This window comes from Myripristis murdjan, chromosome 21 (genome assembly GCF_902150065.1).
Source record: "Myripristis murdjan chromosome 21, fMyrMur1.1, whole genome shotgun sequence".
NCBI lineage: Eukaryota > Metazoa > Chordata > Actinopteri > Holocentriformes > Holocentridae > Myripristis > Myripristis murdjan.
In genome coordinates, this window is record NC_044000.1 from 21181656 (window position 1) to 21207500 (window position 25845).

Here is a 25845-nt window from a genome sequence, read left to right on the forward strand (position 1 = left end):
TCTGCAAGCGTGGCCTTTTGTCTGGAGAAACCTGCCAAAATTTATTTCCCAGGCAAATATACCGCAGCCTCCACCCTGGCAGTGTGAGTGCCATGCTGTACCTATTTAGCCACATTACACCACATGGCTCAATCTCTTCCCCTGCCCAGATTTTTCCGGCCAGGATTCAAACTGGCAACCCTCCTATTTGCCACCAGAGCCCTTGCTGTTTGTACTGTTTGTGCAAACACTGTTGTGGCAACGAAATCGGGCGATAAACAGATTTGTGAGCCTCCTTTAAAACGGAGGACAGAAAAGTTTGTGGATGCGCCCTGCTCCAAATCAGATTCTGCTCTCCAAAGAGCCCGGGAGGCTGCTTTGATGTAACCCGTAATTTGATAAAACCTGCAAAGTCAGTATTGAGGTGGATTTTTCTCTTGACTGCCTGACTTGAATCAAGCAATCTCAGGTTATGTTTGTTGATATTATTTAGTGATAATTGCCTATTTCCCTAAGATGAGTGGATTGGGCACAAACCGCCGCTGTTAACGTTGAGCGGTTTACCGACCAATGGGTCACAAAACACTCTTTCAAGACTTTTAATGGGATATAATTGGGTAAAATCACAGATCAAATCCCTCTTTTTTCAAAGCCTTGGTGTAGGAGGCATTTAGCTGTTAGGTCAGATGATATGTCACGACCAGGACACACAGTTTGGTCCAGACAGTGTAAACAGGAAAGGTCTGTAATATGCCTGTCCTGCACACCTAAAAAACACAGACTCAACTTGACATCATGGAGCTAGTCTTCAGGGTCAAAGGTCAGACGAATGAATGAATACTTCTCTATGGAACGACGCTGTATCTCCCTTGTTTTACTCCTTCTTTTTCTCTGATTTAAACTGCTACATTAAACAAAGGAAATGATCCCCGTTCTCACACTGGAAAGTGAACTAGAATGATCATTGGACGATAAGAACCACAGGGCGAACAGAGATTTGACACTCAACATGCTCACACATATAGACAGAGAGCGCACACACACACACGCACGCTGAGAGCAAGAGAGACGTACACAAAGTGCTTGAGGTCTGGAGAGCAAAAGCAGGCCTTTTTATGGCTGTGCTTTTATGACTGTGTGTGAACTTTGTGGTTTGAAAACTCAGCCTGAGAGCAGCATGTGCCTTTGAACATCTCGTGTTGGAGATGGTGACGAAAAACTTTCCCGAAAGCATATCACATCTGCGATCACGTCCTCTAACTGTCTTTCTGTGTCTCTGGAAGGAGTCGTGCCTAGGTGTGTGTGTGTGTGTGTGTGTGTGCGTGTGCATGTCCGTGTGTCTTGTGAAAACCAAAACAGCGTGAGCGCACACACACACACGCACACACATGCATGCACCCTGGTGTAGGAGCTGCACTCTGGGAGGTCACAGTGATCCAGCCATCTGCTGTTGCAATCAGACACTGGAGCAGGGACTGGCAAACACACACACACACGCGCGCACACACACACACACATTGCAAGAGCATGCTTAGTCAAATATACACATGCTCTCCTCAAACAAAGACACACACACATACATACAAACCTCGCACACACTTTGCTGACAGACATTCTGACAGGGCTGGCTGCCAACACACAAACAAGCTCAACGTTGCACTCACACGCACATCGTGTCTCAGTCACACGTACACACACACACACACACTCATAGACACACACACAGTCAGTCGGCAGGCTCAGATTGCAGGAAGCTCTTTGCACGCAGCTCAGTCCACAGCAGCCGGTACTAATCAGCACAATCCACCTGCAGATCGTTATGGATCGCTTACCGCAACACACACACACACACACACACACACACATACACACACACACACACACACACACACACATGCAGGCACGCACTCACTCACACATATGTATGCATGCACGTGCACACAAAGCACAATCAATAGGTCTGCTTGCACACATCCCACATCTTCACACATTTCCTTTTTAACTTTGGCACACACACACACACACACACACACACACACAGAAACTCGTGCCCTTTTGCTGATGGGGAGAAAGCTAAAGTGTATTTCCCTCATACACACTTCACCTTGCTATAAAAATCATTAATATTTCCATAAGGACTTGTAGTGTGCCTGTGGTTCTGAATACTGAGTTTACAGTGACCTTATGGGGCTTTATTGTATTTCTCTCCTGTGGTATCGCTGTAACATTTCTATACAGACGAACAGTGTCCGAGATACTTAGTGAGTTTATTGTTTATTATCTCCTATAGCATCAATGTAACATTTCTATAGGGTGTTATTCGCATAAAGACTGCGACTATTTTGTCTTATTTAGTGTAATATTGCAGCCTTCTTCACATTCTTTCTCCTGCACGTCGTTACGAGATAACATTGCGCCACCACACACATACTTCTCTCTCGGTGTCACACACACACACACACACACACACACACACACGCACACATGCACCCCCACCGGTGTTGTAGGGCTAACGGTTCCCCACAGGCGCGCCACGCTGCGTTAGCGCGGCCTCACCGGGGATAATTACAGACTGGCGCGGCAGGGCGAGGCTGGCTCCGAGCCAGCACGCTGCTCTGAGATACCGAGAGAGAGAGAGAGAGAGAGAGAGAGAGAGAGAGAGAGAGAGAGAGAGAGAGAGAGCAATTATTGAAGCACTGAGGGACATGGCCCTATAGATTAAGCTCTAATCAATAGCCTGCTAAATTCATCAATAAAATCAATCAGCAGGCCCGTGGCATAAAGTAATCAATACGATCAGTCACGGCTCTCTTATCCCAGCCGCTGGAGATTATAGGCGGTGATCCCGCAAAAAATATGGACAGAAATAGTCACGTCATTTAAAAAGAATAAAGATGAAAACCTTCAAACGGCTCCTCTGTGAGGAAAGAGAAACGGCGGCGGCTCAGCGCAGCACAAGAAAGATCTTTCTCTCTCTCCCTCCCTCTCTCTCTCTCTCTCCCTCCCTCTCTCTCTCTCGTCTGTCGGGCTCTGTCGAGTTCCGCTCATAACCTCGCCACCCACCCTCCCAGTTCCCCGCCTCTCCCTGCTTTCCGCTGCTGGCGGGGAGCGCACACACACACACGCACGCACACACGCACACACCTCTTTATAGCTCTCTCCCTCTGACACACACACACACACACACACACACACACACCGTCAATAAAAAAGCCCAGCGCTGTAAGAGGCCGCCGGCACTCCACTCCCCCCTCCTCCTCCCTGCCACTGCGATTAGCGGAGGCTGGCTGGCTGGGGAGAGGCGCCCCTCTGTTATCTGGGGCGGTGGCAGCCTGTGTGTGTGTGTGTGTGTCTGTGTGTGTGTCAGAGAGAGAGAGAGAGCGAGAGAGAGGGCGAGCGAGCGAGCGAACGAACGAGATTAATTTAACTGTTTCGGGCTCGGCTCGCGCTGTGGCTCCGCGGCAGCAGCAGTGCAGCACGAGAGCTGTTCCGGATAGGACGGAGGGAAGAGGAGACGCACGGGCAACAGGCACACGCGCGCGCGCACGCGCGCGCGCGCGCACACACATACACATATATCAAGGGACAAAAATCGACATGATTCTGCGTAAAGCAAACCAAAAAAAAAAAAAAAAAAAAAAAAAAAAGCCGCATGGCAGGCCCGTATCGCGGATTTGGCACGGAAGGAGCCCGTCGGTGCTGCAAATGAGCAGGACTGTCATACATCATTTGACAGCTCTTGTCGAGCCCTTTCATATGGCGAGGGCACTCTGTAATCATAAACGAAAAAATAAAATAAAACAAAGGCTAGGAGAGGAAAGGCTACAGTGAAAACCTTAGATCACATTTGGTGCAAAACAAGATTAACGCATGTAACTAGGTTTTGTTTTTTTTGTTTTTTTTAGAGGCTACTGTGTCAGTTGTCTGAATCTTAACCTCCGTGTGTTCACGACTCCCTGGATTATTTTGTGAGAAACAAAGCGTTTAAAGTTGTTGTTGTTGCTACACTGCTATAACATCCCCTAACGCCCCCTTTTCACCCCAAACCCTTAATATGTGGAAACAGCACCAAAGCAGCGCTTATCACACACTTCTCAGCCGTCAATATGAGAAGCACCCATTAGGCCAAAGTGATTGATTAACCGATTGACTGAATAATTTAACTAGGGCAACTCAACACCTACACAGACCCAAACTCCATATCGGGGGCACCGACAACAATTAAGAAAAAGAGAGTGCGTTATGTCGGCTATGTTGTGACCAGAGATGTAGTATAAATACAAATATATATATAATTTTATAATTCTCCCGTTTTAAAGACCGCATTCTCATTTAACTTGCAGCATTTTTGATAGGGAACAAGTTAATATGTACACGCTCACTGTGACTTTCCTCCGTAAGGATGAATGTGAGGTGGCGGGGGGAGGAGGGGGGGTTAGCCTGCACCGACAGCCCTGCCTGGAAGCGCTACCGGAGTCTAATAAATAGGCTGCGCACGAGGCTCCGTGCGGAAGCCGAGCGCGAGGAGAAACATCCAGCAGGCCTGCCTCGCTTCCCCTCCGAGGTGAGAGAGCTCGAGCTTGTTTTTCAGTGTCTGGGCTGTTGCTGCCGCCTCTCCCTCTCCGTGCGTCACCGCTAGGTCATGGCCGGACTCCAACAACGGCTCGGGTTTCTCCAGCCACACACACACACACACACACACACACCGCGGCGAGAGCGCGCGGACGCACACACATGCACGCACGCGAGATCTGACAAATGATTGGGTGGCGAGGCGAGGCGAGCTAATAGTAGGCAGTGCGCCTGCCGACATGCCCGTGGGCCGCGGGTGTTAAATTGTATCCAATTACAGCGCATGCGGCGATATGAGGGGGGAATAATAATTCTTCTTGCGTGACAGGGAGATTCGCTTATTTCCTGGGTGCTTTATACAGGGGGGCTCGAGACGTTCAAATGTTTATGGGTGAGCTGCACAGCGCATGTGTGTGTGTGTGTGTGGAAAGGCTGCTTTTCTGGAGGACATGGTGCGCATATTTCATTAATCAAAATCCAGTTAACCAGATTTGGAGACACGGCAGGGGCCAGCACTGTCCGACCAATAATTAATATCCATTATTTAAGCAGCCTAGGTCCAAGACGTCACACACATGCATGCACACACGCAAACGCACATAAACACACCTCAGAGGGGGCAGGGGCAGGGGCACGAGGGAATGAGGGATTGCATCAATGTGAAAATGAAATAAACACGCCCAGTCTCAGCTTTGTTATGAAATGTCTCTCCTGCTCATTTATTTGATGGAGTGCACAGCCAACTAAAACCAGCAATAGTGCCAAAAAGAGGGGGTGAGGTGGGTGGGTGGAGTGCAAGGTGCCAGTGTGTGTGTGTGTGTGTGTGTGTGTGTGTGTGTGTGGTACAGTGGTGGGACTCTGCGAGCTAAGCCGCACTCTCTTGTCACTGACGCCTAGCAGAAAAGTTCAACAACTCAAGGGTAAAAAAAGGTCAAGAGTCGGTTCATTAGTCCAACTCGTCAGAGAGACAGCTGACAACAGGCAGCGTGCTCCGATAGTGATGAAGCCACACAGATATAGAAAAACCAAATGGGCTGTGTGTGAATATAAAGTGACTCTATTATCCTGCCAATCAAAACTCTGTTATGTCCTCTCTCCACCACTGAGTCCACGGCCACGGGACGATGAGCCATCAAAAGGCTGGTGCAGCTGTGGATATGGACACATTTTTTAAAGCTTTTTTGACAGACACCGGAAAAAGAGTGTGTGTGAGTGAGTGTGTGTATGTGTGTGTGAAACTAATTAGGTTCTTCCAGTTCGTTCATGAGGCTATGAGCAGCAAGTTCTGGACCAAAGAGAAGCATCAATTTTCTTCACATTCCAGTCAAAGGCACATATAAAAATAGAGTGTACACATAAATATATACAGTACAATGCTCTGTTATAAATACAATATAACAAACAAGGAACAATTCTTTCAGTGAACTGTTGAATTCCATAAAAATACAAAACAGTCCTTCGAGGAAATACTTGTACGAGAGTAGCAAAAAAACGTAATACCATATGCAAAGAAAGAAAAATACTGTCTCAGAATGATGAGATTCCTTGCAAACAACACAAGAGCTTTGGGACTTATTTGCCCTGGGAACTGAGTAATCTTTTTTTTTTTTTTTCCTTTTAAACGTCCTCATGTATTTCCGTTTTACCCCCGTGCTCCATAAATTGCTCAGCGCTGGGACCAATCTCAGCGTCGAGATACATAAATGCAGAAAGCTCAAATCTGACACGGAGGTTGCCTTTTAAAAGGCCTACACCTCACCCCTGATCCTCTCTCCTGCAGAGACGTGAAAAAAGGTAACAGCAGCAGAAGCTAAACCAACACCTTGTTATGATTGCCTTTCAGCAAACCTTGCTCTCCCTTAGCTTTCTGCGGCGTGCCGCTGCTGTTAGAGAAGGAAGGAGTCAGGAAGGAGGTGGGGAGGGGGAAAAAAAAAAGTGTTTTAAGACCTTTGGGATGCAGCGAATGCCTTTAACATTAGGAGGGATCTTTAGAGCGGCCTCGCTGCTTACTCGCTCTTCTCTGGCAGGCAGGATAGCAGTATATTGCAGGGAGCTGCAGTTCTGCTCTGTATGCGCGTGTGCGTGAGTGTGTGTGCGTGTGTCTTTAGGATATTAAATAGTAAAGGATGGGGATTAATAATGGAACTTGACAGCTCATCTCCGGCTTCTATCTGCCTGACTGTCCCCCCAATCTCCCCTTCCATTCCCTCCCCATCCCTTTTTCCTCCCTCTCAGTTTCTAATCCGCTGATTTTCTCTTTGGTTGTGACCCTCCTCCGTGCTCCTTGCCTCCAGCTCTTTCTCTCTCTCTCTCTCTCTCTCTCTCTGGCTGCTTGTCTCTCCCTCTCTCTCAGGGCCCTCGGTCTTTCAGGGTCATGTCGGGGGAGTAGAAGAGCACGTTGGTGTCATCGTCGTCATCGCTGAGGTCAACCAGGTCAGCTTGCGTGTAGCGCACCGCCCCGGGGTGGTACTCTCCGATCCGAGTCCTGTCACACAGCCGCGACTGCAGGGCCAGCTAGTAATGCACACACGCGCACGCACACACACACACACACACACACACACAGAGATAGTTAGGAATTAGCACATTTTGTTAGGCGTACAATGTAAGATTCAAAAGATATTGAGACATATGGGGATTGGGCGCTGCTTTCATGTGCACGCAAAGACCAACGCACACACAGACAGGATGGAGTGAGAGGTGAGCTCATTGCAGAGCCACAGGCAGTTCAGCCATGTGGCTAGAATGCAGATCAATATCAGAGAGAGAGAGAGAGAGAGAGAGAAAGAGAGAGAAAGAAAGAGAGAGAGAGAGCGCGCAAGGGAGAAAGTGCATGGGTGGGAGGGAGATGCAACACAAAGGAGAGGCAGAAATAATGTAAGAAAGATAAATGCCAGAGCCGCTGTAACAGTACAGGGAACAGAGAAAGCCGGGGAGCAGAGAGAGAGAGAGAGAGAGAGAGGAAGAGAGAGAGAGAGGGGAAGAGATGGGACAGAGTGCTGTGGAAGACAGAGAAAGGGGAAAAAAACTGAAAAGAGGAAGCGATAAAGCAACAGATACAAAAAACAGAGAGAGGGTGAGATAGCAGAACTGAGGAAGAGAATGAGACAGACAGTGAGAGAACGAGAGAGAGCGAGAGAGAGAACGAGAGAGAGAGCGAGAGAGAAAGCCAGATGAGGCAGGCAAGGGAAGGGGAAGGGGAGGAGGGGGGGGTATGAAAGCGAAGATTCGTTTCGGCGAGGGAAGAATGTTTTGACGCTGTTACAACCCCCCCCCCCTTCCCTTCTCCTCCTCCTCCTCCCGTCCTCCCCTTCTCCTCCTCTCCCTTATCACCTCCCCCCCTGCCAATCTCACACCTGATGTGTGGGGGCTGCTGGGAGTCGCATGCCATGATGAATAACAACCGGCTGTTAGTCACGATAGAGCACGCACACACACGCCGCCTGTCTCTCTCTCTCTCTCTCTCTCTCTCTCGCTCGCTCGCTCGCGCTCTCTCCCTGTCTCTCTGTGACACACACCTCTATTATTCACACATACAAACAGCCTCTCTCTGTGATTTAGGAACACAGGAACACGGAGAGATTCCATCTTACTCCTCACGCACACGCGCACACACACACACATGCGCGCGCAGACACACACACACACACACACCCCGATGCTGACATTTGGATTGAAGGTCATACTACAGATTCCACTCTTCCAGATTGCGCTCATGACGCTTTATCAGTGCTGTTGGTGATACTGAGTAGGCGACAATATGTGTGTGTGTGTGTGTGTGTGCAAGGCCACATCATAGATACACTCGACCCTGAAATCGTCACCTGCGTTTTTTTTCGGGTCAACATCAGCTCCGGCTTGTGTACGCGGATATTGTCGTATATTGCGGATATTGAGTTCATTCCTCACATCATGTAATCATTAGCTTTGTCCAAAAGCTGAATTTGAGCGAATGATGCAAATCTAAAGCTGCACTGTTGCCAAAAGTCGGCTGTTTGCAAGTTTGCTCCATATAATGTGTAAGGTGGATTTTGCTCCCGGATCCAAAAATTCTCCGCTAGCTGCTGCTAGGTGTGAACCTATAACAGACTTCACACGCTGCTGTCCAATTAAAAAGTTTAGTGGTCTGACGACAAAGTATTATTTGAGTTAAGTGAATGTGTTGCACTAACAAGACAGCTAAAAATACGCAGGTGACGAGTTAAAACATCTTGGTAAGCAAGTTAAAGGAATACAAAGAGGTTTTTTTTTGTTTTTTGTTTTTTTTTGGTATATGCTGTGAATGTTATCCCAGCAGCATAACTGACAAACTGTTCTGCATCACCAAAAAAAATCACACCGAAAAGGGCAAAAAGTGGGATTAATGATTTAACGATCACTTTAGACAGACGACACCTCACTCTCTCTAAGTAAAAAAAGGTTTCGGCTGAGTGGTTTGAGTGTAGTTCTCTGCAGATCTTAGTTTTTGTATGGTTTCTTTTAAGTAAGACACCGCCAGTAATTCTATTCTACTAAATGAGGCACCCCACATGTGAAGCGCTCACCTGCACATTCCTTACACGGACAGGTGAAGAAGAAAACTATTCCTCTGCGATTAATGCTAGCCTGGAAGCTGACACGTGCAACCCAGTTTAGTGGTTCCAAATAGTGTTTTGCTCTTTCCTCGCGACATTCCCAGTGTTGGTCAATTTAACGGCGCAGTATTATTGCACAAAATTACCATTACAGCAGAGTTTAAAGCTGCAATAATAAACATTGCCGAGCGATGATCAGAAACGTGACAAACACAGGAAATAAACGTGTAATTTAAATGGCTGGGTCGACAGGGCTCTCATAGCCTGCCTTAGTCTCTAATAAATTACATGCATAGTCTACATTTTGTCAGTTCAGTCAAAACAGTTGTTATTTCCATGATCTCCATGAACAATTAGGAGGGCAGGTTCTGTGATTTGTGGCTTTCAAAATTCACTTCTCCGGTCTCTTCCCAGTTTCGCGGCAGAAATCCCGTGCATGCTGCAATTTCAAGTTGTCTACCGCCGCATCGCGTTCACTTCCTGTGGAAACAAAACTATTTCCACAAGAAGAGAAAGATCTTCTGACAGGGAAAGTATTCCTGTTAGCTCAATGCTGCTATTTCATTTTTAAAAATCAGATTTGATGTATGTTTTATGAGTCTCAGTCTTAACTGCACTATCTTTTAAGATCATTTACAATTTAGCTTTGGATTTTCCATTTACCCTTTAGCTCTCAAATCGGCTAAAAGTTTGCATTTTCTTGCTTTTGAGGTTGTGCCAGTCACCTGCTGTAACTAAATGCTTCAGGGTTCATGCACATCACCAGATAAAACAATCGCCCGGAGACTCAAGGAAGAATTTGTTGTCCTCACTGCTGTTATCACTTAAAGGCGCGGACTCTTTAGACTAATTACACATTTTTATCAGTTTAGCCTCAACTAGCAGTACTCATGTCCAGTCCTCGAGGTCCAAAGCTCTGCAGGTTTTTGACCCTACCAGACAGCGAAGTGCACCCACTGGGCACCCAGGTCCAAATAAGCCAAGAGGATACTGAGAGAGGGAAGAAGTGTTAACTAGGGTCAAAACTAGAAGAGTGCACTTAGTGGACTACAGATCTCAGCCAGGTGTATCTCCCCATCTCCAGGGCATGGACTTCAGCAACAAACCTGCTACTTTTTTTTTTTTTTTTTTTTTTGTAGGAGAAGGGAACATATGGAAGCACTGCCTGCATAACTCTCCTTCTCCAGTGCTTGAGAATAACCAGCGGAGGAGTTAGCATGCTATTGTGGTATAAAACAGGTTTTTCAAAGGCTCTGAATCACTGCAACCACGAGAGGTTCTTCATCATACAGTCTCAACGGCAGACAAAACAATACTAGGCTAATAGGACCAGGAGAATGTGAGATTAGCAGTGGACAGATACAATCACAGACGGATAGAAAAAAACAATGTTTTTCCTGCCATTACAGACCTTTGTGCAGTGCCCAAGTTGACTGAACAGGAAATATATATATATAAAAAGTTTTTATTATGTAGCTCTCAAGCTAAAAAAAAAAGTGATCTGATAAAAACATTTTGCCTGTCAGTCTGTGGATGCACGGCCTCTTAGGCAGATCTCTGCACAAATGTGACCAAGTTAAGTATGAAGTTGCACTTTCCAAAAACAACAGGCTCGTTATGTGACCATTTTGGTTGCAGTCTAGTAGCTCTGCCTTCACTAATGTTTTGGAAAATCTCAGTCAGGTCAGCTCAGGTCAGATGACGGAGAGTGAGAGAGCGAGAGAGAGCAGCAGTGGTGGAGCGAGCTACTGAATGAATGAGAAGAGGGAGCAGCGGTAGCAAGAACAAGCAAGTTACACAACCACTACAACCACAAGAGATGCTTGATGATACAGTCATAACTGCATGCTGCAATACATTTTTTTAGGTCGATAGGCCAAGTAGTATGTGATATTAATTGAGGACACACACACACACACACACACACACACACACACACACGACCAAATGCACCAAATGCATAGCCGATGTTGTGTAGATATTGTGAATTGTTATGAGAAAATGCATCCTATCAAAATCCATCCATTGTATTCAGCTGTTGAAACACCACAGGCCTATGTCACTAACTCATGCCCAGAAGACCTGTACATTTTTTTTTTTTAAGATCTACAGAACGGACAGCCTGGGTTAAACACATTTCACACAGAAACATATATGTTCCTGAAACAAACAAGCCTTGTGTACTTTTATTGGTAGAAAAAAAAAAAATCCAACCTGATGAAATTTCAGTGCCGCTAACAAAAGCAGAGTCGACCATCTGGCTTCATTTCTGTCTCTAAAATCCGTCCCTGGATGCCAGGTGAGCGCAATTAAGAGTCTAGTAGGCTAGAAAACTCACAGTTCTCAAGGACCAGATTTGAGTATCACTGCCCTTTACTTAAAATCATCCCTCAATTTTGCACAGTGCACCTTTAACAGGTAAGTCTAATCTCCAAAATGCCTGGATTGTTTTAAGTCCTTAGTTGACAATTTGATTTATGGATCTTCTATTAAGGTTTTTTAGGTGAATTTTTGCTTGACTGAATCTTGATTGATGGCACTACTAAGGCTAAGCCAAGTAGCCTGTAACCTTACGGCAGTTTGGTCTTTCTTTAGGCCAACGTCCAAAACTATTTTAAGGATCCAACTTCTAATAATTCAATTAGGACATCATACTTAGTATAGTACATACAAAATCTGAGGGATGGAGCAGTTATTGTTAAAATGTGTTGTGCTTTGATTATCCTCATCTGGCTGGTTGGTTAATTAAATTAGTGATTCTTTGCTTGTACAACTTCTTGGTCGTCAAAGTCACTCCACTGAAGTTGGTGATGTCAGTGCCAAAGAAATCAGTTATGTGGCAACATTTTCAAAAACAGCTGGCGAGAAAGTTTGGTGCCAAATATGCCACCAGAAATTGGCAAACGATGGGGGCCACAAGTCTGATTAATCATCCAAAGGTATTGTGAAGAAAAATCTGCTCAAGAACACATTATCAAGACAAATTTTCCACTCACTGAATGCATTTTCTGCATTTCGGCAATAATTAAGCTGCGCTTCAGGCTTTGGGGATTCGTGTGCAATGCCTGTTTAAGAAAGATATTTTAAAATGCCATAATTAAAAATAGGCCCAGTATAGATCACACGATTTCAAGAGTTCATTTGGAAATCACAAGTATTCAAAGCTGGCAATTAGCAGTCCTTGTCGGCAAAAGTTTTTGGAGCACGCTATTTTACATCCTGCGCTTTGTTTTTCGTCACAAACTGAATCGCACTGCTTTGCATTTTCTTTTATAACTGATCGTTGATTAGCTCGTTCTATGTAAAATTCTTTGAGATGAAATGGAAGACTCTGTAATAGGGGTGTAAAGATACACTGATTTGGATGGGGTGAATTGATTTAATGATCAGTGATCCAATATCATCGATGCAAAACACTGATCTATGTCATCATTTTAAGAGACGTCTTAATTCTGATATTCCTGCGGCACGGCCCCCCACCCGCCCCGACCACGGCAACAGTAATTTATCTTATCTGACGCTAGCTGCGTTAAACAGGCATGATGTCATCTCATATCGATCGCAGGCCCCCGAATTGAATTGAATCTAAATCACATCCTGGCAGACTTTATAATATTGGCAAATACTGTACTGTTGTCCAGAGAGCTGATATGATATGGGATCATGATGAAACTTGTGGTTTACACCCCTACTGAATGAGTAATTTGACTCTATATTTTAGAGACAGAATGGTAAAATTCCTGTCGTGCTTCTTCCCAAAATGGACTTCACAATATATGAATTCATATTTATTTATTTATGTTTATTTTACATTTATTTTGGAAGTGAAATTTCCCAATAAAGAAAATGATTTCCATCGTCATCACCCTCGTTCTGGCTCTTGTGGCTCCTGTGCTGCGGTGGTTACCTGCTGCCCCTGTTGCCGTACTTTTGCATTACGACTGTATTGTTTATAATTTGCTCAGTGGGTCGGCACCTATCGTGCACCTGTCTGGTCAGTCTGCTTCTTCCCGCTCTGTGGTCCCTCTCAAGATTTCTTCCATTTCTCCCCCCGTTACAGGTGGGGTTTTGTGGGGAGTTTTTTCTTGCCCGCTGAGGATTAAGTCAGGGGTTATCGTCCTGTTTGTTGTAAACTTGTGGGCATGTAAAGCCCTTCTAGACTGTAAACAGTGATATTGGGCTTTACTAAATAAACCTGAGCTTGAATTTAAAGTGCTGTGATGAGTCCTGCATTTTATTTCATTTTCAAATACGCTTATACCGTCTCCCTCACATGAGGACCGCCGAACAAAAAGACATTTCGTACAATTTCGAGCATGCACGGCCTTCAGCGGGGAAATCATTCAGAGGATGTGTTGCCTCTTTGAAAATACAAGTTTCTGCAGGAATTTCAACGATGAATTTGTTTATTTACTGTACCTGTATGCCGGTGGGGCTCAGCAGGCTCCACATGTCCTTATCCAGGCCGAAGACGAAGGCGTTGGCCAAGCCGTGGAGCGGGGCCGACAGGACGTGCAACAGGGTGAGCGAGAAGGACGGATCCTGTGGGTAGAAGGCGTTGTGGAGCCTGTCGGAGAGAGAGAGAGAGACAGAGAGAGAGTGTAGGACGGAGAGGCGTTAAGTTCATCCATAAAAAAGAGATGTAAATAAAGAGCCAAACGGCGAGAGAGCCTTGGAGGCGAGGACGGAGTAATTGAAGGAGAGAGTCAGAGGGCGAAGAGAGACGGTGACAGGAAAAAAAAAAAAAAAAAGGGGAAGGACGGTGAGAGAGAGGTTGATGGACAGAGAGACTGCGGGCGACGGAGAAAGAAAGAGACGGAGCGAGGGAGAGAGAGAGAGAGAGAGAGAACGTGAGTGACAGAAGGAATGAGAGACGGGGAGAATGAAAGGTAATGAGAGTGGGGGACACAGGCAGAAAGTGAGAGAGAGAGAGAGAGAGAGAGCGAGCCAGAGAGGGAGGGAGGGAGCGGCGAGGGCGGGGGAGCGAGCGAGCTTTATATCAGCGTTTAAGAGCCCATTAGGCAGCGCAAGACGGCTGGGCTGACACATTCTTGGCTGCCGCTTCGACAGCACGCAGCACTTTACAAGGACAGGGAGAAGTGTAGCGCTCCACTCCCCCTCTCCCTCTCCCTCTCATCTCGGCTTCCTGCTTCTCTTGACCACAATTTCGCTGTCCCGTTTTCCTCTTCTTTTAATTTCCATCCACAATTCCTCCCCGCTTACCCCACCACCCCTCCCTCCCCGCGACTCCAATATCACTTCCTTTCTTTGCATTCAGTTTCATCTGTCTGGATATCTCATTTTCATCTTGACACATGAGGGTGTTCCTCAATTTTTCTCTTTTTTAATTTCACTCTCGCTCCCCCCTCCCCTGCCTCGATCTCTCCCGGAGCCTGAGGCATGACTGTGAGGGGGAACCTGGGTCCTGATATTATGTGGCCTGGCTGCGAGCTAATGGCTGCCTCCGAGAACGATGCTGCTCGGCCATTAACCCTGGATTAACCCTGTATTAGCGCCGCGCGCCGGGTTAGCCCGCCGCTAATGTCTTTTATTGATCTATTAGCGAGGGCGTCAAACCCGCGCAGGGATTGCGGCGTTCAATCGTCCTGTGTCTCTGCGACGGCCGTGCATTGTGAACTAAGTGGCCGCGGCGGTTGACCTCGGGGTCGGGGAGCCCATCCCGAGAGCTACCTGTGAAAACACGGTCCCAGGCACGGGAGCGTAAGAGCCGTCGTCATCGTGTGTTTACAAGCTGCGACCTGAAGATGCGATCGCTCTGAAAAGCTGATATCTGAGGGGATAATGATTTTGGCGACGCCGGTACTGCTGTTTGCGTTTTGCGCTGAACTTTCAAGCCATCAAAAAAAAAAAAACTCGAATCACATTCAGCACTGACGACATCGTCCACACACTCCAAGCAGACACGGGCTGCTCTACCGAAAATCACGATAAAAATGAAAAAAAATCACATTTTCAGCCCGTTGGCTAATTTCCCACGCCACAATATTCACTTATTCAACAATAAAAGCCAAAGGATGCATTGGATTTTTTTTTTTTTTTTTTTTTGTACTTTCATATCAAAATCCCATCGCTTCCACATCCTTGAAAACAGTGTGTCGTCAGTGGTGTCATCACGCAAAAACAAACAAAAACCAAAACAAAAAAATGGAACAATCACGGCATTAGCGTGAAACAGAACTGCGAAGGAAGCTGCGACTTAAAACAACCCAAACAACTACAAATAATCCTAGAAAACGTGATGACAGAAATGGGAACATACACACGGCACCTCCGTCGGAGCGTGTTGTTCTTCAGGTTTAGGTTATCTTCTTCTGTTGTTTAAATTGTTCATATTTCTATTTTTTTCTTTATTCCTTGTTTATAATGTTTATATTGCTTTTTGCTATTTATTATCTGTTTATACTGTTTATAATGTAAATTTGCTTCATATCTTGCTATCCACTTTGCTGCTGTAATGTGTGAAATTTCCCCACCTTGAGACTAATAAAGGAATCTCTTATCTTATCTTATCTTATATTTGCCGTTTCATACAACAATATGGTGACTGTTTAGTTATGTTATTACTGCGTGTCTGCCACAGCTGATAGTCACAACACTCGACTGGCAGACAGCGACAGCTCAGAATAATGTCGGCGACTGTCGGTGTCCCCTCTCTCGTCTTTGAGTTTCCGCTTGCCGAGACAACGCTGACCTTCACTCTGCTTTTGGCTCTAATTTTCAATTTTTTTTAAGTTAAATATACCAATTTTTAAGTGAACATTCTCTTTTTTTTATCCTGCCTTCCCCTGGGTGATTAATCCGTTTCCATTTCCTTCATTTTGCTGTAAATAAATCTTGAGCTTCTGAAGGTGGCGCTGCTGTTGTTGCTTGTACATCACGTCCAGTGTAGCAAAGTGTTTTTTATTTTTTTATTTTATTTTTTTCCATTCCTGGGTTTTAGAACAGCGAATGTTGACGTCTTCATGAACGGGGTAAATTTCTGGCTCATTTTATCTCATCAACCAGCGAGAGGAAACCAAACCAATACTTAATTGTTGATTATTGCTTTAACAGCAGCGCAATCAGCATTTTGAAATCAATAAATCTTTACCGCCATAAAGGCCAAGTCTGGGCTACGACGCATCGAAGCAGTGAAAGTGGAGATTTCCGTTCGATTTCTGGTGCCGTTTTGTTAATTGATATTGGATTTTTGTTATTCCACAGCTAACTAGTCAAAAGTGAACTCGTCAGTGTCACTGAGAGACATTTTCAGCACAGCCACGGCGACGTTAAACAGGGAAAAGAAATCGACGATCTAAGAGAGGAGCGTTGGAGGAAAGGTTTCAGTGTCGTCCGCCGAAAATAAAAGAGCAAAGGCGTCTTAGATTGAATCCGATCTGTAGCGATGATAAACTACAACACTGGGAGAAATCCAGCACAGAAGAGGAAGAGCACGCTTCTTTCTCTCGTCTAACTCCAACTGTAGCTGCTCTCCATGTGCATCAGGTGACACATTTCCAAATGGAAAAATGGAATTACACCCGAAAAACAACAAATCAGGTCCAGAAAACACACCTGAAGTCACCAGTCAGAGCTTTTCGGGTGGAATTTTCCTAGAAATTTGTATAATTAAGTGTAATTACCCTAAACAAACAAACAAAAAAAAACACCTCCACACTGTGTTTGACACGGTGCACCAGTGGGTTCGATTTTACTGGGAAATCTCCCGGATTGTTTAACGTACAACTAATAACGTACAAATAAGAACAAAATCTTCATCTTCCACTGTATAAAACATCTCGTGGTCAATTCTCTGTTAAATATCGTGGTGTTATTATGTGGAATAACTATGTACAATTAGCTGATTCTTCTTTGACATTGTCCATATACAAAAAGAAACTTAGAAAATGCTCTTCTATTGAAGTTTCTTGATTTAGAAAAATAGAACCACTCTATATTATTTTTTATATATTTATTTTATTTTATTATTTATTATTATTATTATTTATTTATTTTATATTTTTAATTTTTTTTTAAATGTATAAATCATTGTCTATTTGTATTGTATTGTCTATTTGTATGAATTATGATTTTACTTTTTTTTTCTTTTTACATGATATTTTCAACTTGAACATTTAATATGTATTTGTGATTTTTGTATTGTGTGTATCTTAACATTAGTATTTTTTGGGGTGTGGTTTTCATATAAGCCTCTACAGGTTTCTGACCACACCTCACACATATTTTTCTTGTTTTTTTCTTGTTGTTGTTTTTATGTGATTCCCCGCCTTTCTCTTTGTATTTGTACATGTGTGAAACAAATGAATGAAAATGAGAATAGAAGCAGGGATTCCTGTTCCTCCACCACAAATGGAGCTAAACCTCTTAGAGTTTCTGTCACTGAACCTTTGCACAACAACAAAAAAAAAAAAAAAAAAAAAATTACGACGTCCCCAGTAAAGCGAGAGAGAAAAACGCACATGGAGAAACATCAAGGAGGAGGAGGGGAAAACAAGTCACAACGAGATCTTTACGACAGGAAGTAACAGAATTTATGGGAAATGTGGTCTTCATTTTGAAAACGAGTGGCACTAACAATTGCGACGGGCTACCGATGATCCCGCCTCGCTCGCTGACGCCACGCCGGGATCTCAATTCATCTGAACGCAACATCCTGACGTTTAAAAATCCTGAATATAAATGACAAGTTGAAGGCGAAGCGACTCCCTCTAACTTTCGCGAACCAGACACAGATTATGTGCTGCATTTTTCTCCCCGAAAAAAAAAAAAAAATCTCCGGCGAGAACTGCAGGTGACAACCCTCTCAGCACAGAAGATGATTATGGAGATTTGTCCATAAATCTGGTTATAATCTTCTGTTATCCTCTTTTAAAGCACCGGGTTTCAAGGTTTATTTGCCATTAATCTGTCTCAATTTTCCCTGCGTTTACCGTTTTGGAAGTTGCGAAGGGAGCCTACAAGTTTGGCTTGGAGACCCACCCTGCAGCCAGAAAATCCCCACTGTCTGCTGAGGACGCCAATTAAATGAAGTCGAAAAAAAAAATAAAAAATAAAGAAATGAACAGAAAAAGGGGGAAAGCATCGGTTGAACGAGTGAACGCCGGCGTGTCCCGGTGCCTCTCGGTGTCAGCGCTGCCTGTTTTCTGGGTTAGCCCACCGCTGTATCTCCCAGGACCAGACCAGCTGCTGCTCACATTCATTTCACTTCCCATTAAAGGTGAAATAAATCAGAAGTCCCCACACAACCCCCCCAGAGACGCAGGGCACACACACACACGCACACACACACATGCATACATACACACGCACAAGGATACGCGTGTGTACAAGTGTGTACATATAACCCGGGTCATATGCATCAAAGACGCGATGCGGAGAGGAGATGCAGTGGCGCCTGTGTGTGTGTTTTTCTGAGCGCGCGGCGGTGAGAGTGAGTGGGTCTGCGTGAAGGGGGGCTATTTCTGGCATCTCATTTTTTTTTTTTTTTTTCTTCTGCTGCCGCAAAGAAACGCGATCGGCGTCCGGGAAACGAGAGCTGGCAGCCAGCAATCATCTGCCTGCCACACACACACACACACGCACAGACGCACACACACAGACGCACACACACACACACAGAGCACCTCACAGTGCCGAGCAACACGCGCCATGGCAACGGAACAGCCGCAATTAGAGGCGAAGAGCCTTTCCCCTCCACCGAGGGAGAGACGGAGAGAGAAATGAAAGGGAGAAAGAAAGGGCGGGAGAGAGAGAGCGAGCGAGCGAGCGAGCGAGAGAGAGAGATAGAGACAGGAAGGGAGGGGGGAAGGCAGTCAGAGACGAGTGTCAGAGAAAGAGCACTGCACAGGAAGAGAGAGAGAGAGAGAGAGAGAGAGAGAGAGAAAGGAGACTGGAGGAGGGAAGGAGAGGCACGATAAAGAGGTGAGAATGTGCAAGAGGGAGCGAGGCTGTGAGGAGGGAAAGAGGGCCGAGGGCGTCGGAGGAGGAGGAGGAGGAGAGAGGCTGAAAGCGTTGGAGGTTTAGAGAAAGAGAGAGAGAGGGAGAGAGAGAGAGAGAGAGGGGGGAAATATCCAGAGAGACAGATTGCAAGACATGAGCGAGACAAACAAAAGAGATTACGTGCGAGAGAAACCGAGATAAGAAGAGAAAGGGGGGTGGAGAGAGAGAGAGAGAGAGAGAGAGAGAGAGAGAGAGAGAGAGAGAGACGGGTGGAGGCGTGCAGGGGGGAGGCAGGCTGTTTCTCCTGTGCGAGCCGGGCTAATGAAAGATGAATGAGGGAGGCAGCGGTGGGAAGGAGAGTGTGGCTGCGGGCAATGCCTGGCTGAGCCGCTCTGTGTGTGTGTGTGTGTGTGTGTGTATGTGCGTGCATGTGCATGTGTGTGTGTGTGTGTGTGTGCGGTGTAGTCGAGCAAGTCTAACAGTTGGCTGACTGGTGTTGGACAACAGGGAAGATATTGAATATACTGTATGACTCAGGAGTAAACGGTCAACAACAACAAGCAACACCGCAACCACACACACACACACACACACACACACACACACACACACACAGATGTGTAAGCTGCCAGGATAACTGGACCACCTGTAGGCATGCAGCCGATCATTAGTAGCCAGCTCGAGCAGCGGCCTGTCTCCGGGCCTCTCTCTCTCTCTCTCTCTCTCTCTCCTCAGAGCCTCCATCTATCATGCTGTCAGTCACTCTTTCGTCTCCCTCTCTCCTCGCCGCCCACCCTCCCCACCCCAAATCCCTCCCTCGCTGGCTCACCTATCTCTCTCTTTCAATCTCCCACGCTGCCAGTCTTCGCCGCTCCCTACCCATCAATTTCTCCTCCTTTCACCCGCCCTCGATCCGACGCCGCCTTTTCATCCTCCGAGATGAAAATGCAGCGGCTCGGATGAGAGGAACTCCTCGCGGGGAGCGGAGGACGGCCAGACACGGCGAAGTCACCCTGACCTCGATCGCACTTCCTCTCTCTTTGACTGCTCTTTTTTTTTTCCCCTCCTCCTCCTCCCCTTCCCCTCCTTCCCCCGGACGAATCACACGCCTCGCCGTGCCAAAACAAGGCCCCGCTGCCCGCAGTTGCTGCTGCTGACAGCACCGCTCGCCGATGCTCTGACGAACAGGGAGACGAGAGTGAGGCCAAAAACGATCGGAAACCCCTCAAATCCACGCAAGGTCGCGGCGAGACTCACGTTTTCTCAACTCCTTTTCACATTTTTCTTCCATCTAAATGCGAATACATGTGGGCAAATGACCGAAGCCGAAGAGATGCTGTGATACTGCCTTCACTTTTAAGGGTAAAGTGGGACAAGGTGGCTGCAGGAATATGGGGCATTGTGAGGGAGATAAATGCAAGTAATTGGAAATTTATTTTAACCTTGGACTCCGTTAAAATATGTTTTTTTTTCCCATACTGTACAACAATGTCACACATATTCTGTATCTGCCGGTTCAGCCTTTCATTTGAGGCTACATCGTGCTTACACTGAGTGAAATATCAAAATGCAACATGCCGTTGTTTTATAAAAAATATCTACATGTCTTGTACATCATTTTATGTGCATTTCTCTGTAATTCACACAAGACATATTTAGCATCTTTGGAAACCGTGGGATCTCCACTACGATGTAAAATACAGTGATGACAGACCAACGGGATCAACAGGGCGGAACCGGTAAAAACTCTGATGAAACACCTGTTGTGCAGGTGCAGATTTCAGAGATTAAAACACTTAAAACACACTAAAAACACACTAAAACACACTAAAACCTTTTCAGGGTCTGAAACTATTGCCCCAAATGCAGGTGGGTTATGTCAGTGTCAGGTGATGTAGTGTAGAAATAAATATGCAAAAATCCCCCCCGCTAAATACATGTTAGTTCATAGAAGACAAGACTTCAGCCCCCACAGTCTATGGTCTGCTTTGGTGGCCAGTCAAAACACACACTGAACACAAACCTGACCTCTTTTTTTTTTAACCTCAGTAAACACAATGAGGGAGAACTCTCATTTTCAAGTGTCAGCCAGATAAAAAAACATAGAGACACAACGAAAATCTAATCTAACCTTGAGAAAGACATGTAACATTTCTGTGAAAATCAAGGCCTAAATTATCTAACATGGGTCAGACGTCCAAAACAACATGGCAACACATCACAGCGGTTAAAAAAAAAAAAAAAACATAAAAGAGGAAGAGAACTCCAATGTCAAAGAAAATGTTTTACAATGTTTGCTCATTTCATACGTTACATGCATGTGGCTTCCATTTTCATATTGTGTGGGGAAAAAAAAAAAACTGTGTCTGGTAAAATGTCCAAGTGTCTGGTTCAAGAAAAAGCCTCTGCCGGAAGTTGAATTTAAGACCAATATAAAAACCAGCATTTACACACAAAGCTGGCAAAAGCCAATTAAACACAGCTAATGAAAGTTTTGACACAAATGGGTAGTTTGAGAAAAAAAAAAAAAAAAAAACTGTCAAGGGGTACGAGGTCCAATTATATTTAATAAAGCAGACACAATAAGGGGAAAACACTTTTCATGTTGCGGTCCTAATCATGTTTTATATTAATCTAAGAGCGCACACAAAGAAACCTGAGCCCTCTAATAACTGTATTTGAGACACTCCTCTGTTTTTAAAGGACGATTGTGGTGTTTTTGAAGTTGGGCTTCTCCCTCTCTCTCACGCTGCCTAACCCTAACATTTTGACTCCAAACACACGATGTAGGGAGGAAATGCACCATCCACCATGCAGCACTGACAGACACGTATAAATGTCCTTTTTGGATTCAAAATGCTGAGTCTTTAATCCATCAGCCTTACTGCCACAGGTTGTGTCTCCTCTGCCTCCCTCGGCTTCTCTTTGTCTAACGGACTGGAGACTGAGCACTTTCAATCCAAAAAAAAAAAAAAAAAAACAAAAAAAAACTTTACAGGTGTTCTTCAGTGCTGCTTCACAAACGGCTCACCTGACCCACAAAGTTAATTGGAGCCTGATTTTTGGCAGTAAGTTTCTCAACACAACATCTCGGCTTTTCACCGATCTGATCAGCTATATCGGATCGGCCGATATTTTGCATTTTATACAATTTGTGTGATCAGCTGTGATGTCTTAATTCACCGATCCGATCAATGACGTCACTGTCGTGTTGAAACTTTTTGCAGATGCTCCCGTCACATTGTTTCATCTGTCTCATTTACTCCGAAGAAGTTCCACACCACCGCCATGTTAGTTTTGACAATAAAGTTTTTTGAATCTTGTATCACTCGCTGTCGGATTCAAACGAACACGTCGGTGGTCTTCAAAGTGTCTGAGAAAGAGAAAACTCAAGCCATTTGCAATCTGTGCAACACTGCAGTACCTCTGTCAGGTTGAGGCATGGCAAAGATGAATAAACATTGGCAAAGATGCTTGAGAATACTTTTGTTGATACTCAGTAAACGGCACAGAAGTATATACAGTAAATAAACAGGTTATTTGCTCCCTGAAGTGATTGGATCAGTGATCGGTGATCGGTTTAGTCTTTACGTGCACTACTGGTAGATAACACATAAAGACTGGAGGGGAAGGGGTGACTCCATAAGGCTGGATCAAGTCTGACAGCGTCGGGTTCTGTCACTTGGTCTCATGGTTTCACACGAACCCTGAACCTCCGTCGGAGCGGGTTGTTAGGTTATTTTCCTCTGCTGTTTAAATTGTTCATATTTCTATTTTTTATATATTCCTTGTTTATAGTGTTTATATTGCTTGCTGCTATTTATCATCTGTTTATACTGTAAATTTCTTTCTAAATTTGCACATTGCCCACATCTATGCACACGTTTTTTTGCACATTGTGTACTTAGATCTCTAGTGTCATATTTTATTCTTTTTTTTTTTATTATTTATTTAATCTTGTAATCCTGCGATGGACTGGCGACCTGTCCAGGGTGTCTCACTGCCTTCGCCCTATGTGTGCTGGGATAGGCTCCAGCACCCCCCCGCGACTCTAGTGAGGATAAGCGGTTTAGAAGATGAATGAATGAATGAATCTTGTAATCTGTGGATACTGGTGAAAACTGTGAATTTCCTTCGGGATGAATAAAGTATCTATCTATCTATCTCTCTATCTATCTATCTAGTTTAAACTCACTGATCGGTGATCGGCCCCAAAAATCCTGATGGTGTAAAGCCTAATAACAAAAGCCGCAAAAGGTTTTGTAGTGACCAACAGACGGTAAAGAAGTAAGAAATACTGATTCAAAAATGCTGAGATTGTCCTTTGTGGATTTGGATCATTTATTTAAAGCCGTTATGAGACTTTTTGATGAGCGGTAGAAACCCTGGTTCAGGAACTAGAGCAGATCTTTGAATCTGAATCACTTTTATTGTCATTTTCCCCGCGTACCTACATACATCAGAGCTCATTCAATAAACATAAAAGCTAAAAATCGAGGACGTAACATAGACAAACATTTAAAAAGAGCCCCACTGTGACATGCAGTTCATATCTATAAATAAATATATTGAACTCTGAGGACATATAACGTCCATGCACTTTTGGGTAAGTGTGACAGTATGTATTTAAGCCGTGGTTTGTGTGCGGTCTTTGTGGTGTGTGTGTGTGTGTGTGTGTGAGTGTGTGTGTCACTGCTCATGCACGGGTTGAAACTGGGGCATAATCCCCTTTCATCATGGGGTCAATATGGGGACAAGTCTGACAGTTGAGGGTATGACTCCCATTATACACACACCCACGCCTGACTGCGCGCACACACACACACACACACACACACAAACACAAACTCCCGTCACCCCTCTGTGTTAACATTTCAGGGAATATTTCCGTTGCTGAAATCAAGCCGAAACACAAAAATAGACGTGGTTTGTAGGAACAAAACACACACACACACACACACACACAAACAATCACGCATGTTTGCGCGCGCACACACACACACACACACACACAATAAGAGACAAATAGGCACACACAGACCCTAGGGAGTGAAGTGGCTAACGTTCACCAACAGAATAAAACCCAAACAAAGAGACATCCTGTTTCCTGGAACACAACACCACTCAGCCCTCTGTGCTGTGAGCAGCCAGCAAACACACACACACACACACACACACACACAAACACACGCCCAATCTGCTGCCTACATTGACGCCCATGTGTTTTCCTCTGCCTGATTCGTGTACCGACGTGTGTCTGTGTGTCCAGCGATGCCACTGGCTGTGCCTTTGAGTGTTTGCGCACGAGTTTATCCTTGTGAGTGGCTGTGGTTTTGTGTGTGTGTGTGTGTGTGTGCGTGTGCGAGAGGGAGAGAGACAGAGAGAGCGAGCAGATGACAGAGTAGGCTTTAGCGATTCCCTGGAGTGTGAGGCAGCGTTTACGGCACTCTCAGAGCAGCCAGAGTGATGAATATTTAAAGACGTGCCTGAAAGAGCAGAGGGAGGGGAAGCAGGGTGTGTGTGTGTGCGCGCGCCTGTGTGTGTGTGTGTGCGTGTTTGCATATGTGTGTGTACGCGTACCTCAGTGTGTGTGAGGCAGAGTATCTATCAGCCTTGCCATTTGTCTGTGCATGTATATGTCTGCACATGCACGTATATGCCTGTATATAATTTTGCGTGCCTATATACGTGCCTGTATAAGTTTGTAGATGCGTAGATGTGCCCGTATGTGCGTTTACAGGCCTGTGTGTTGCCGTGGTTATGTGAAGCCTTGGGCTGCATCATTTTCCTTGATGATTAATCCATCTTTTTTTTTTTTTTTTTTCCTCTAATCAACCGATTAACCGTTTAGACTGTTACGTGTCAAAAACAGTGACAAACGCTCATGGAAAGTCAGCAGAGACCGAGGTGATGCTGCTCAATTTCTTCCTTTGTCTCACACACAAAAAAAAAAAAAAAAAAAAAACTTCAAAGGATTCATTTTATCATGACACGATGAGAGAAAAGTAAATAAAACGTTAGCCTCGTCGTGATTTGAGCAAAGCGGTAACCCGGAAAATGTTTGGCTTTTTTTTTTTTTTTTTTTTTTTACTTCATTAAAGAATAAAGCGATTCATCATTTATTGAAATTAAATCGGATCGTTTCGGCTCGAGTGAATACAGTCGTCCCTCGCTGTAACGCGGTTCACCTTTCGCGGCCTCGTAGTTTCGCGGATTTTTATTTAGTGCAATTTTGCACGCTTTTTTTTTTTTTTTACTTATTTTTCTACAAAGGTTTGAACTTTGCGAGTGTTTAAACAAGAGAGAAAAGTGAAAAAATGTTAATGCCTGTCTGAGAAAAGTGTATAAAGTGTGTAGTGAGGGGTTTTACAGCCTTAAAACATCTATAATCATTGTAAAAAAAAATAATAAAGCGGACTACTTCGCGGATTTCGCCTATTGTGGGTTATTTTTAGAACGTAACTCCCGTGATTAACGAGGGACCACTACAGTAAATAAACAGGTTATTTAAATCGATATATTGCTCCCTGATGTGATTGGATCGGTGATCGGTTTATTTAAACTCACTGATCGGTGATCGGCCCCAAAAATCCTGATGGTGTAAAGCCTAATAACAAAAGCCGCAAAAGGTTTAGTAGTGACCAACAGACGGTAAAGAAATAAGAAATACTGATCCGTATGTGCGTTTACAGGCCTGTGTGTTGCTGTGGTTATGAGAAGCCTCGGGCTGCATCTGGCAATCATTTTCCTTGATGATGAT

At 44.9% G+C, this 25845-nt stretch overlaps 1 protein-coding gene across 2 annotated transcripts in view; it reads right to left on the reverse strand.

Annotated features, from left to right (window-relative positions):
• Nucleotides 1–5242: 5242 nt before the first annotated feature.
• Nucleotides 5243–25845, reverse strand: part of LOC115379654 (cyclic AMP receptor-like protein A) — a 59867-nt gene continuing 39264 nt past the window's right edge. For both annotated transcript variants that reach the window (XM_030080452.1, XM_030080450.1), the window contains 2 exons: nucleotides 13545–13692; nucleotides 5243–7065 (listed from right to left, as the gene is read on the reverse strand). In XM_030080452.1, coding sequence (XP_029936312.1) covers nucleotides 6901–7065; nucleotides 13545–13692 — 313 coding nt within the window. In that variant the 3' untranslated portion in view covers nucleotides 5243–6900. The remainder of the gene's footprint in view (nucleotides 7066–13544; nucleotides 13693–25845) is intronic.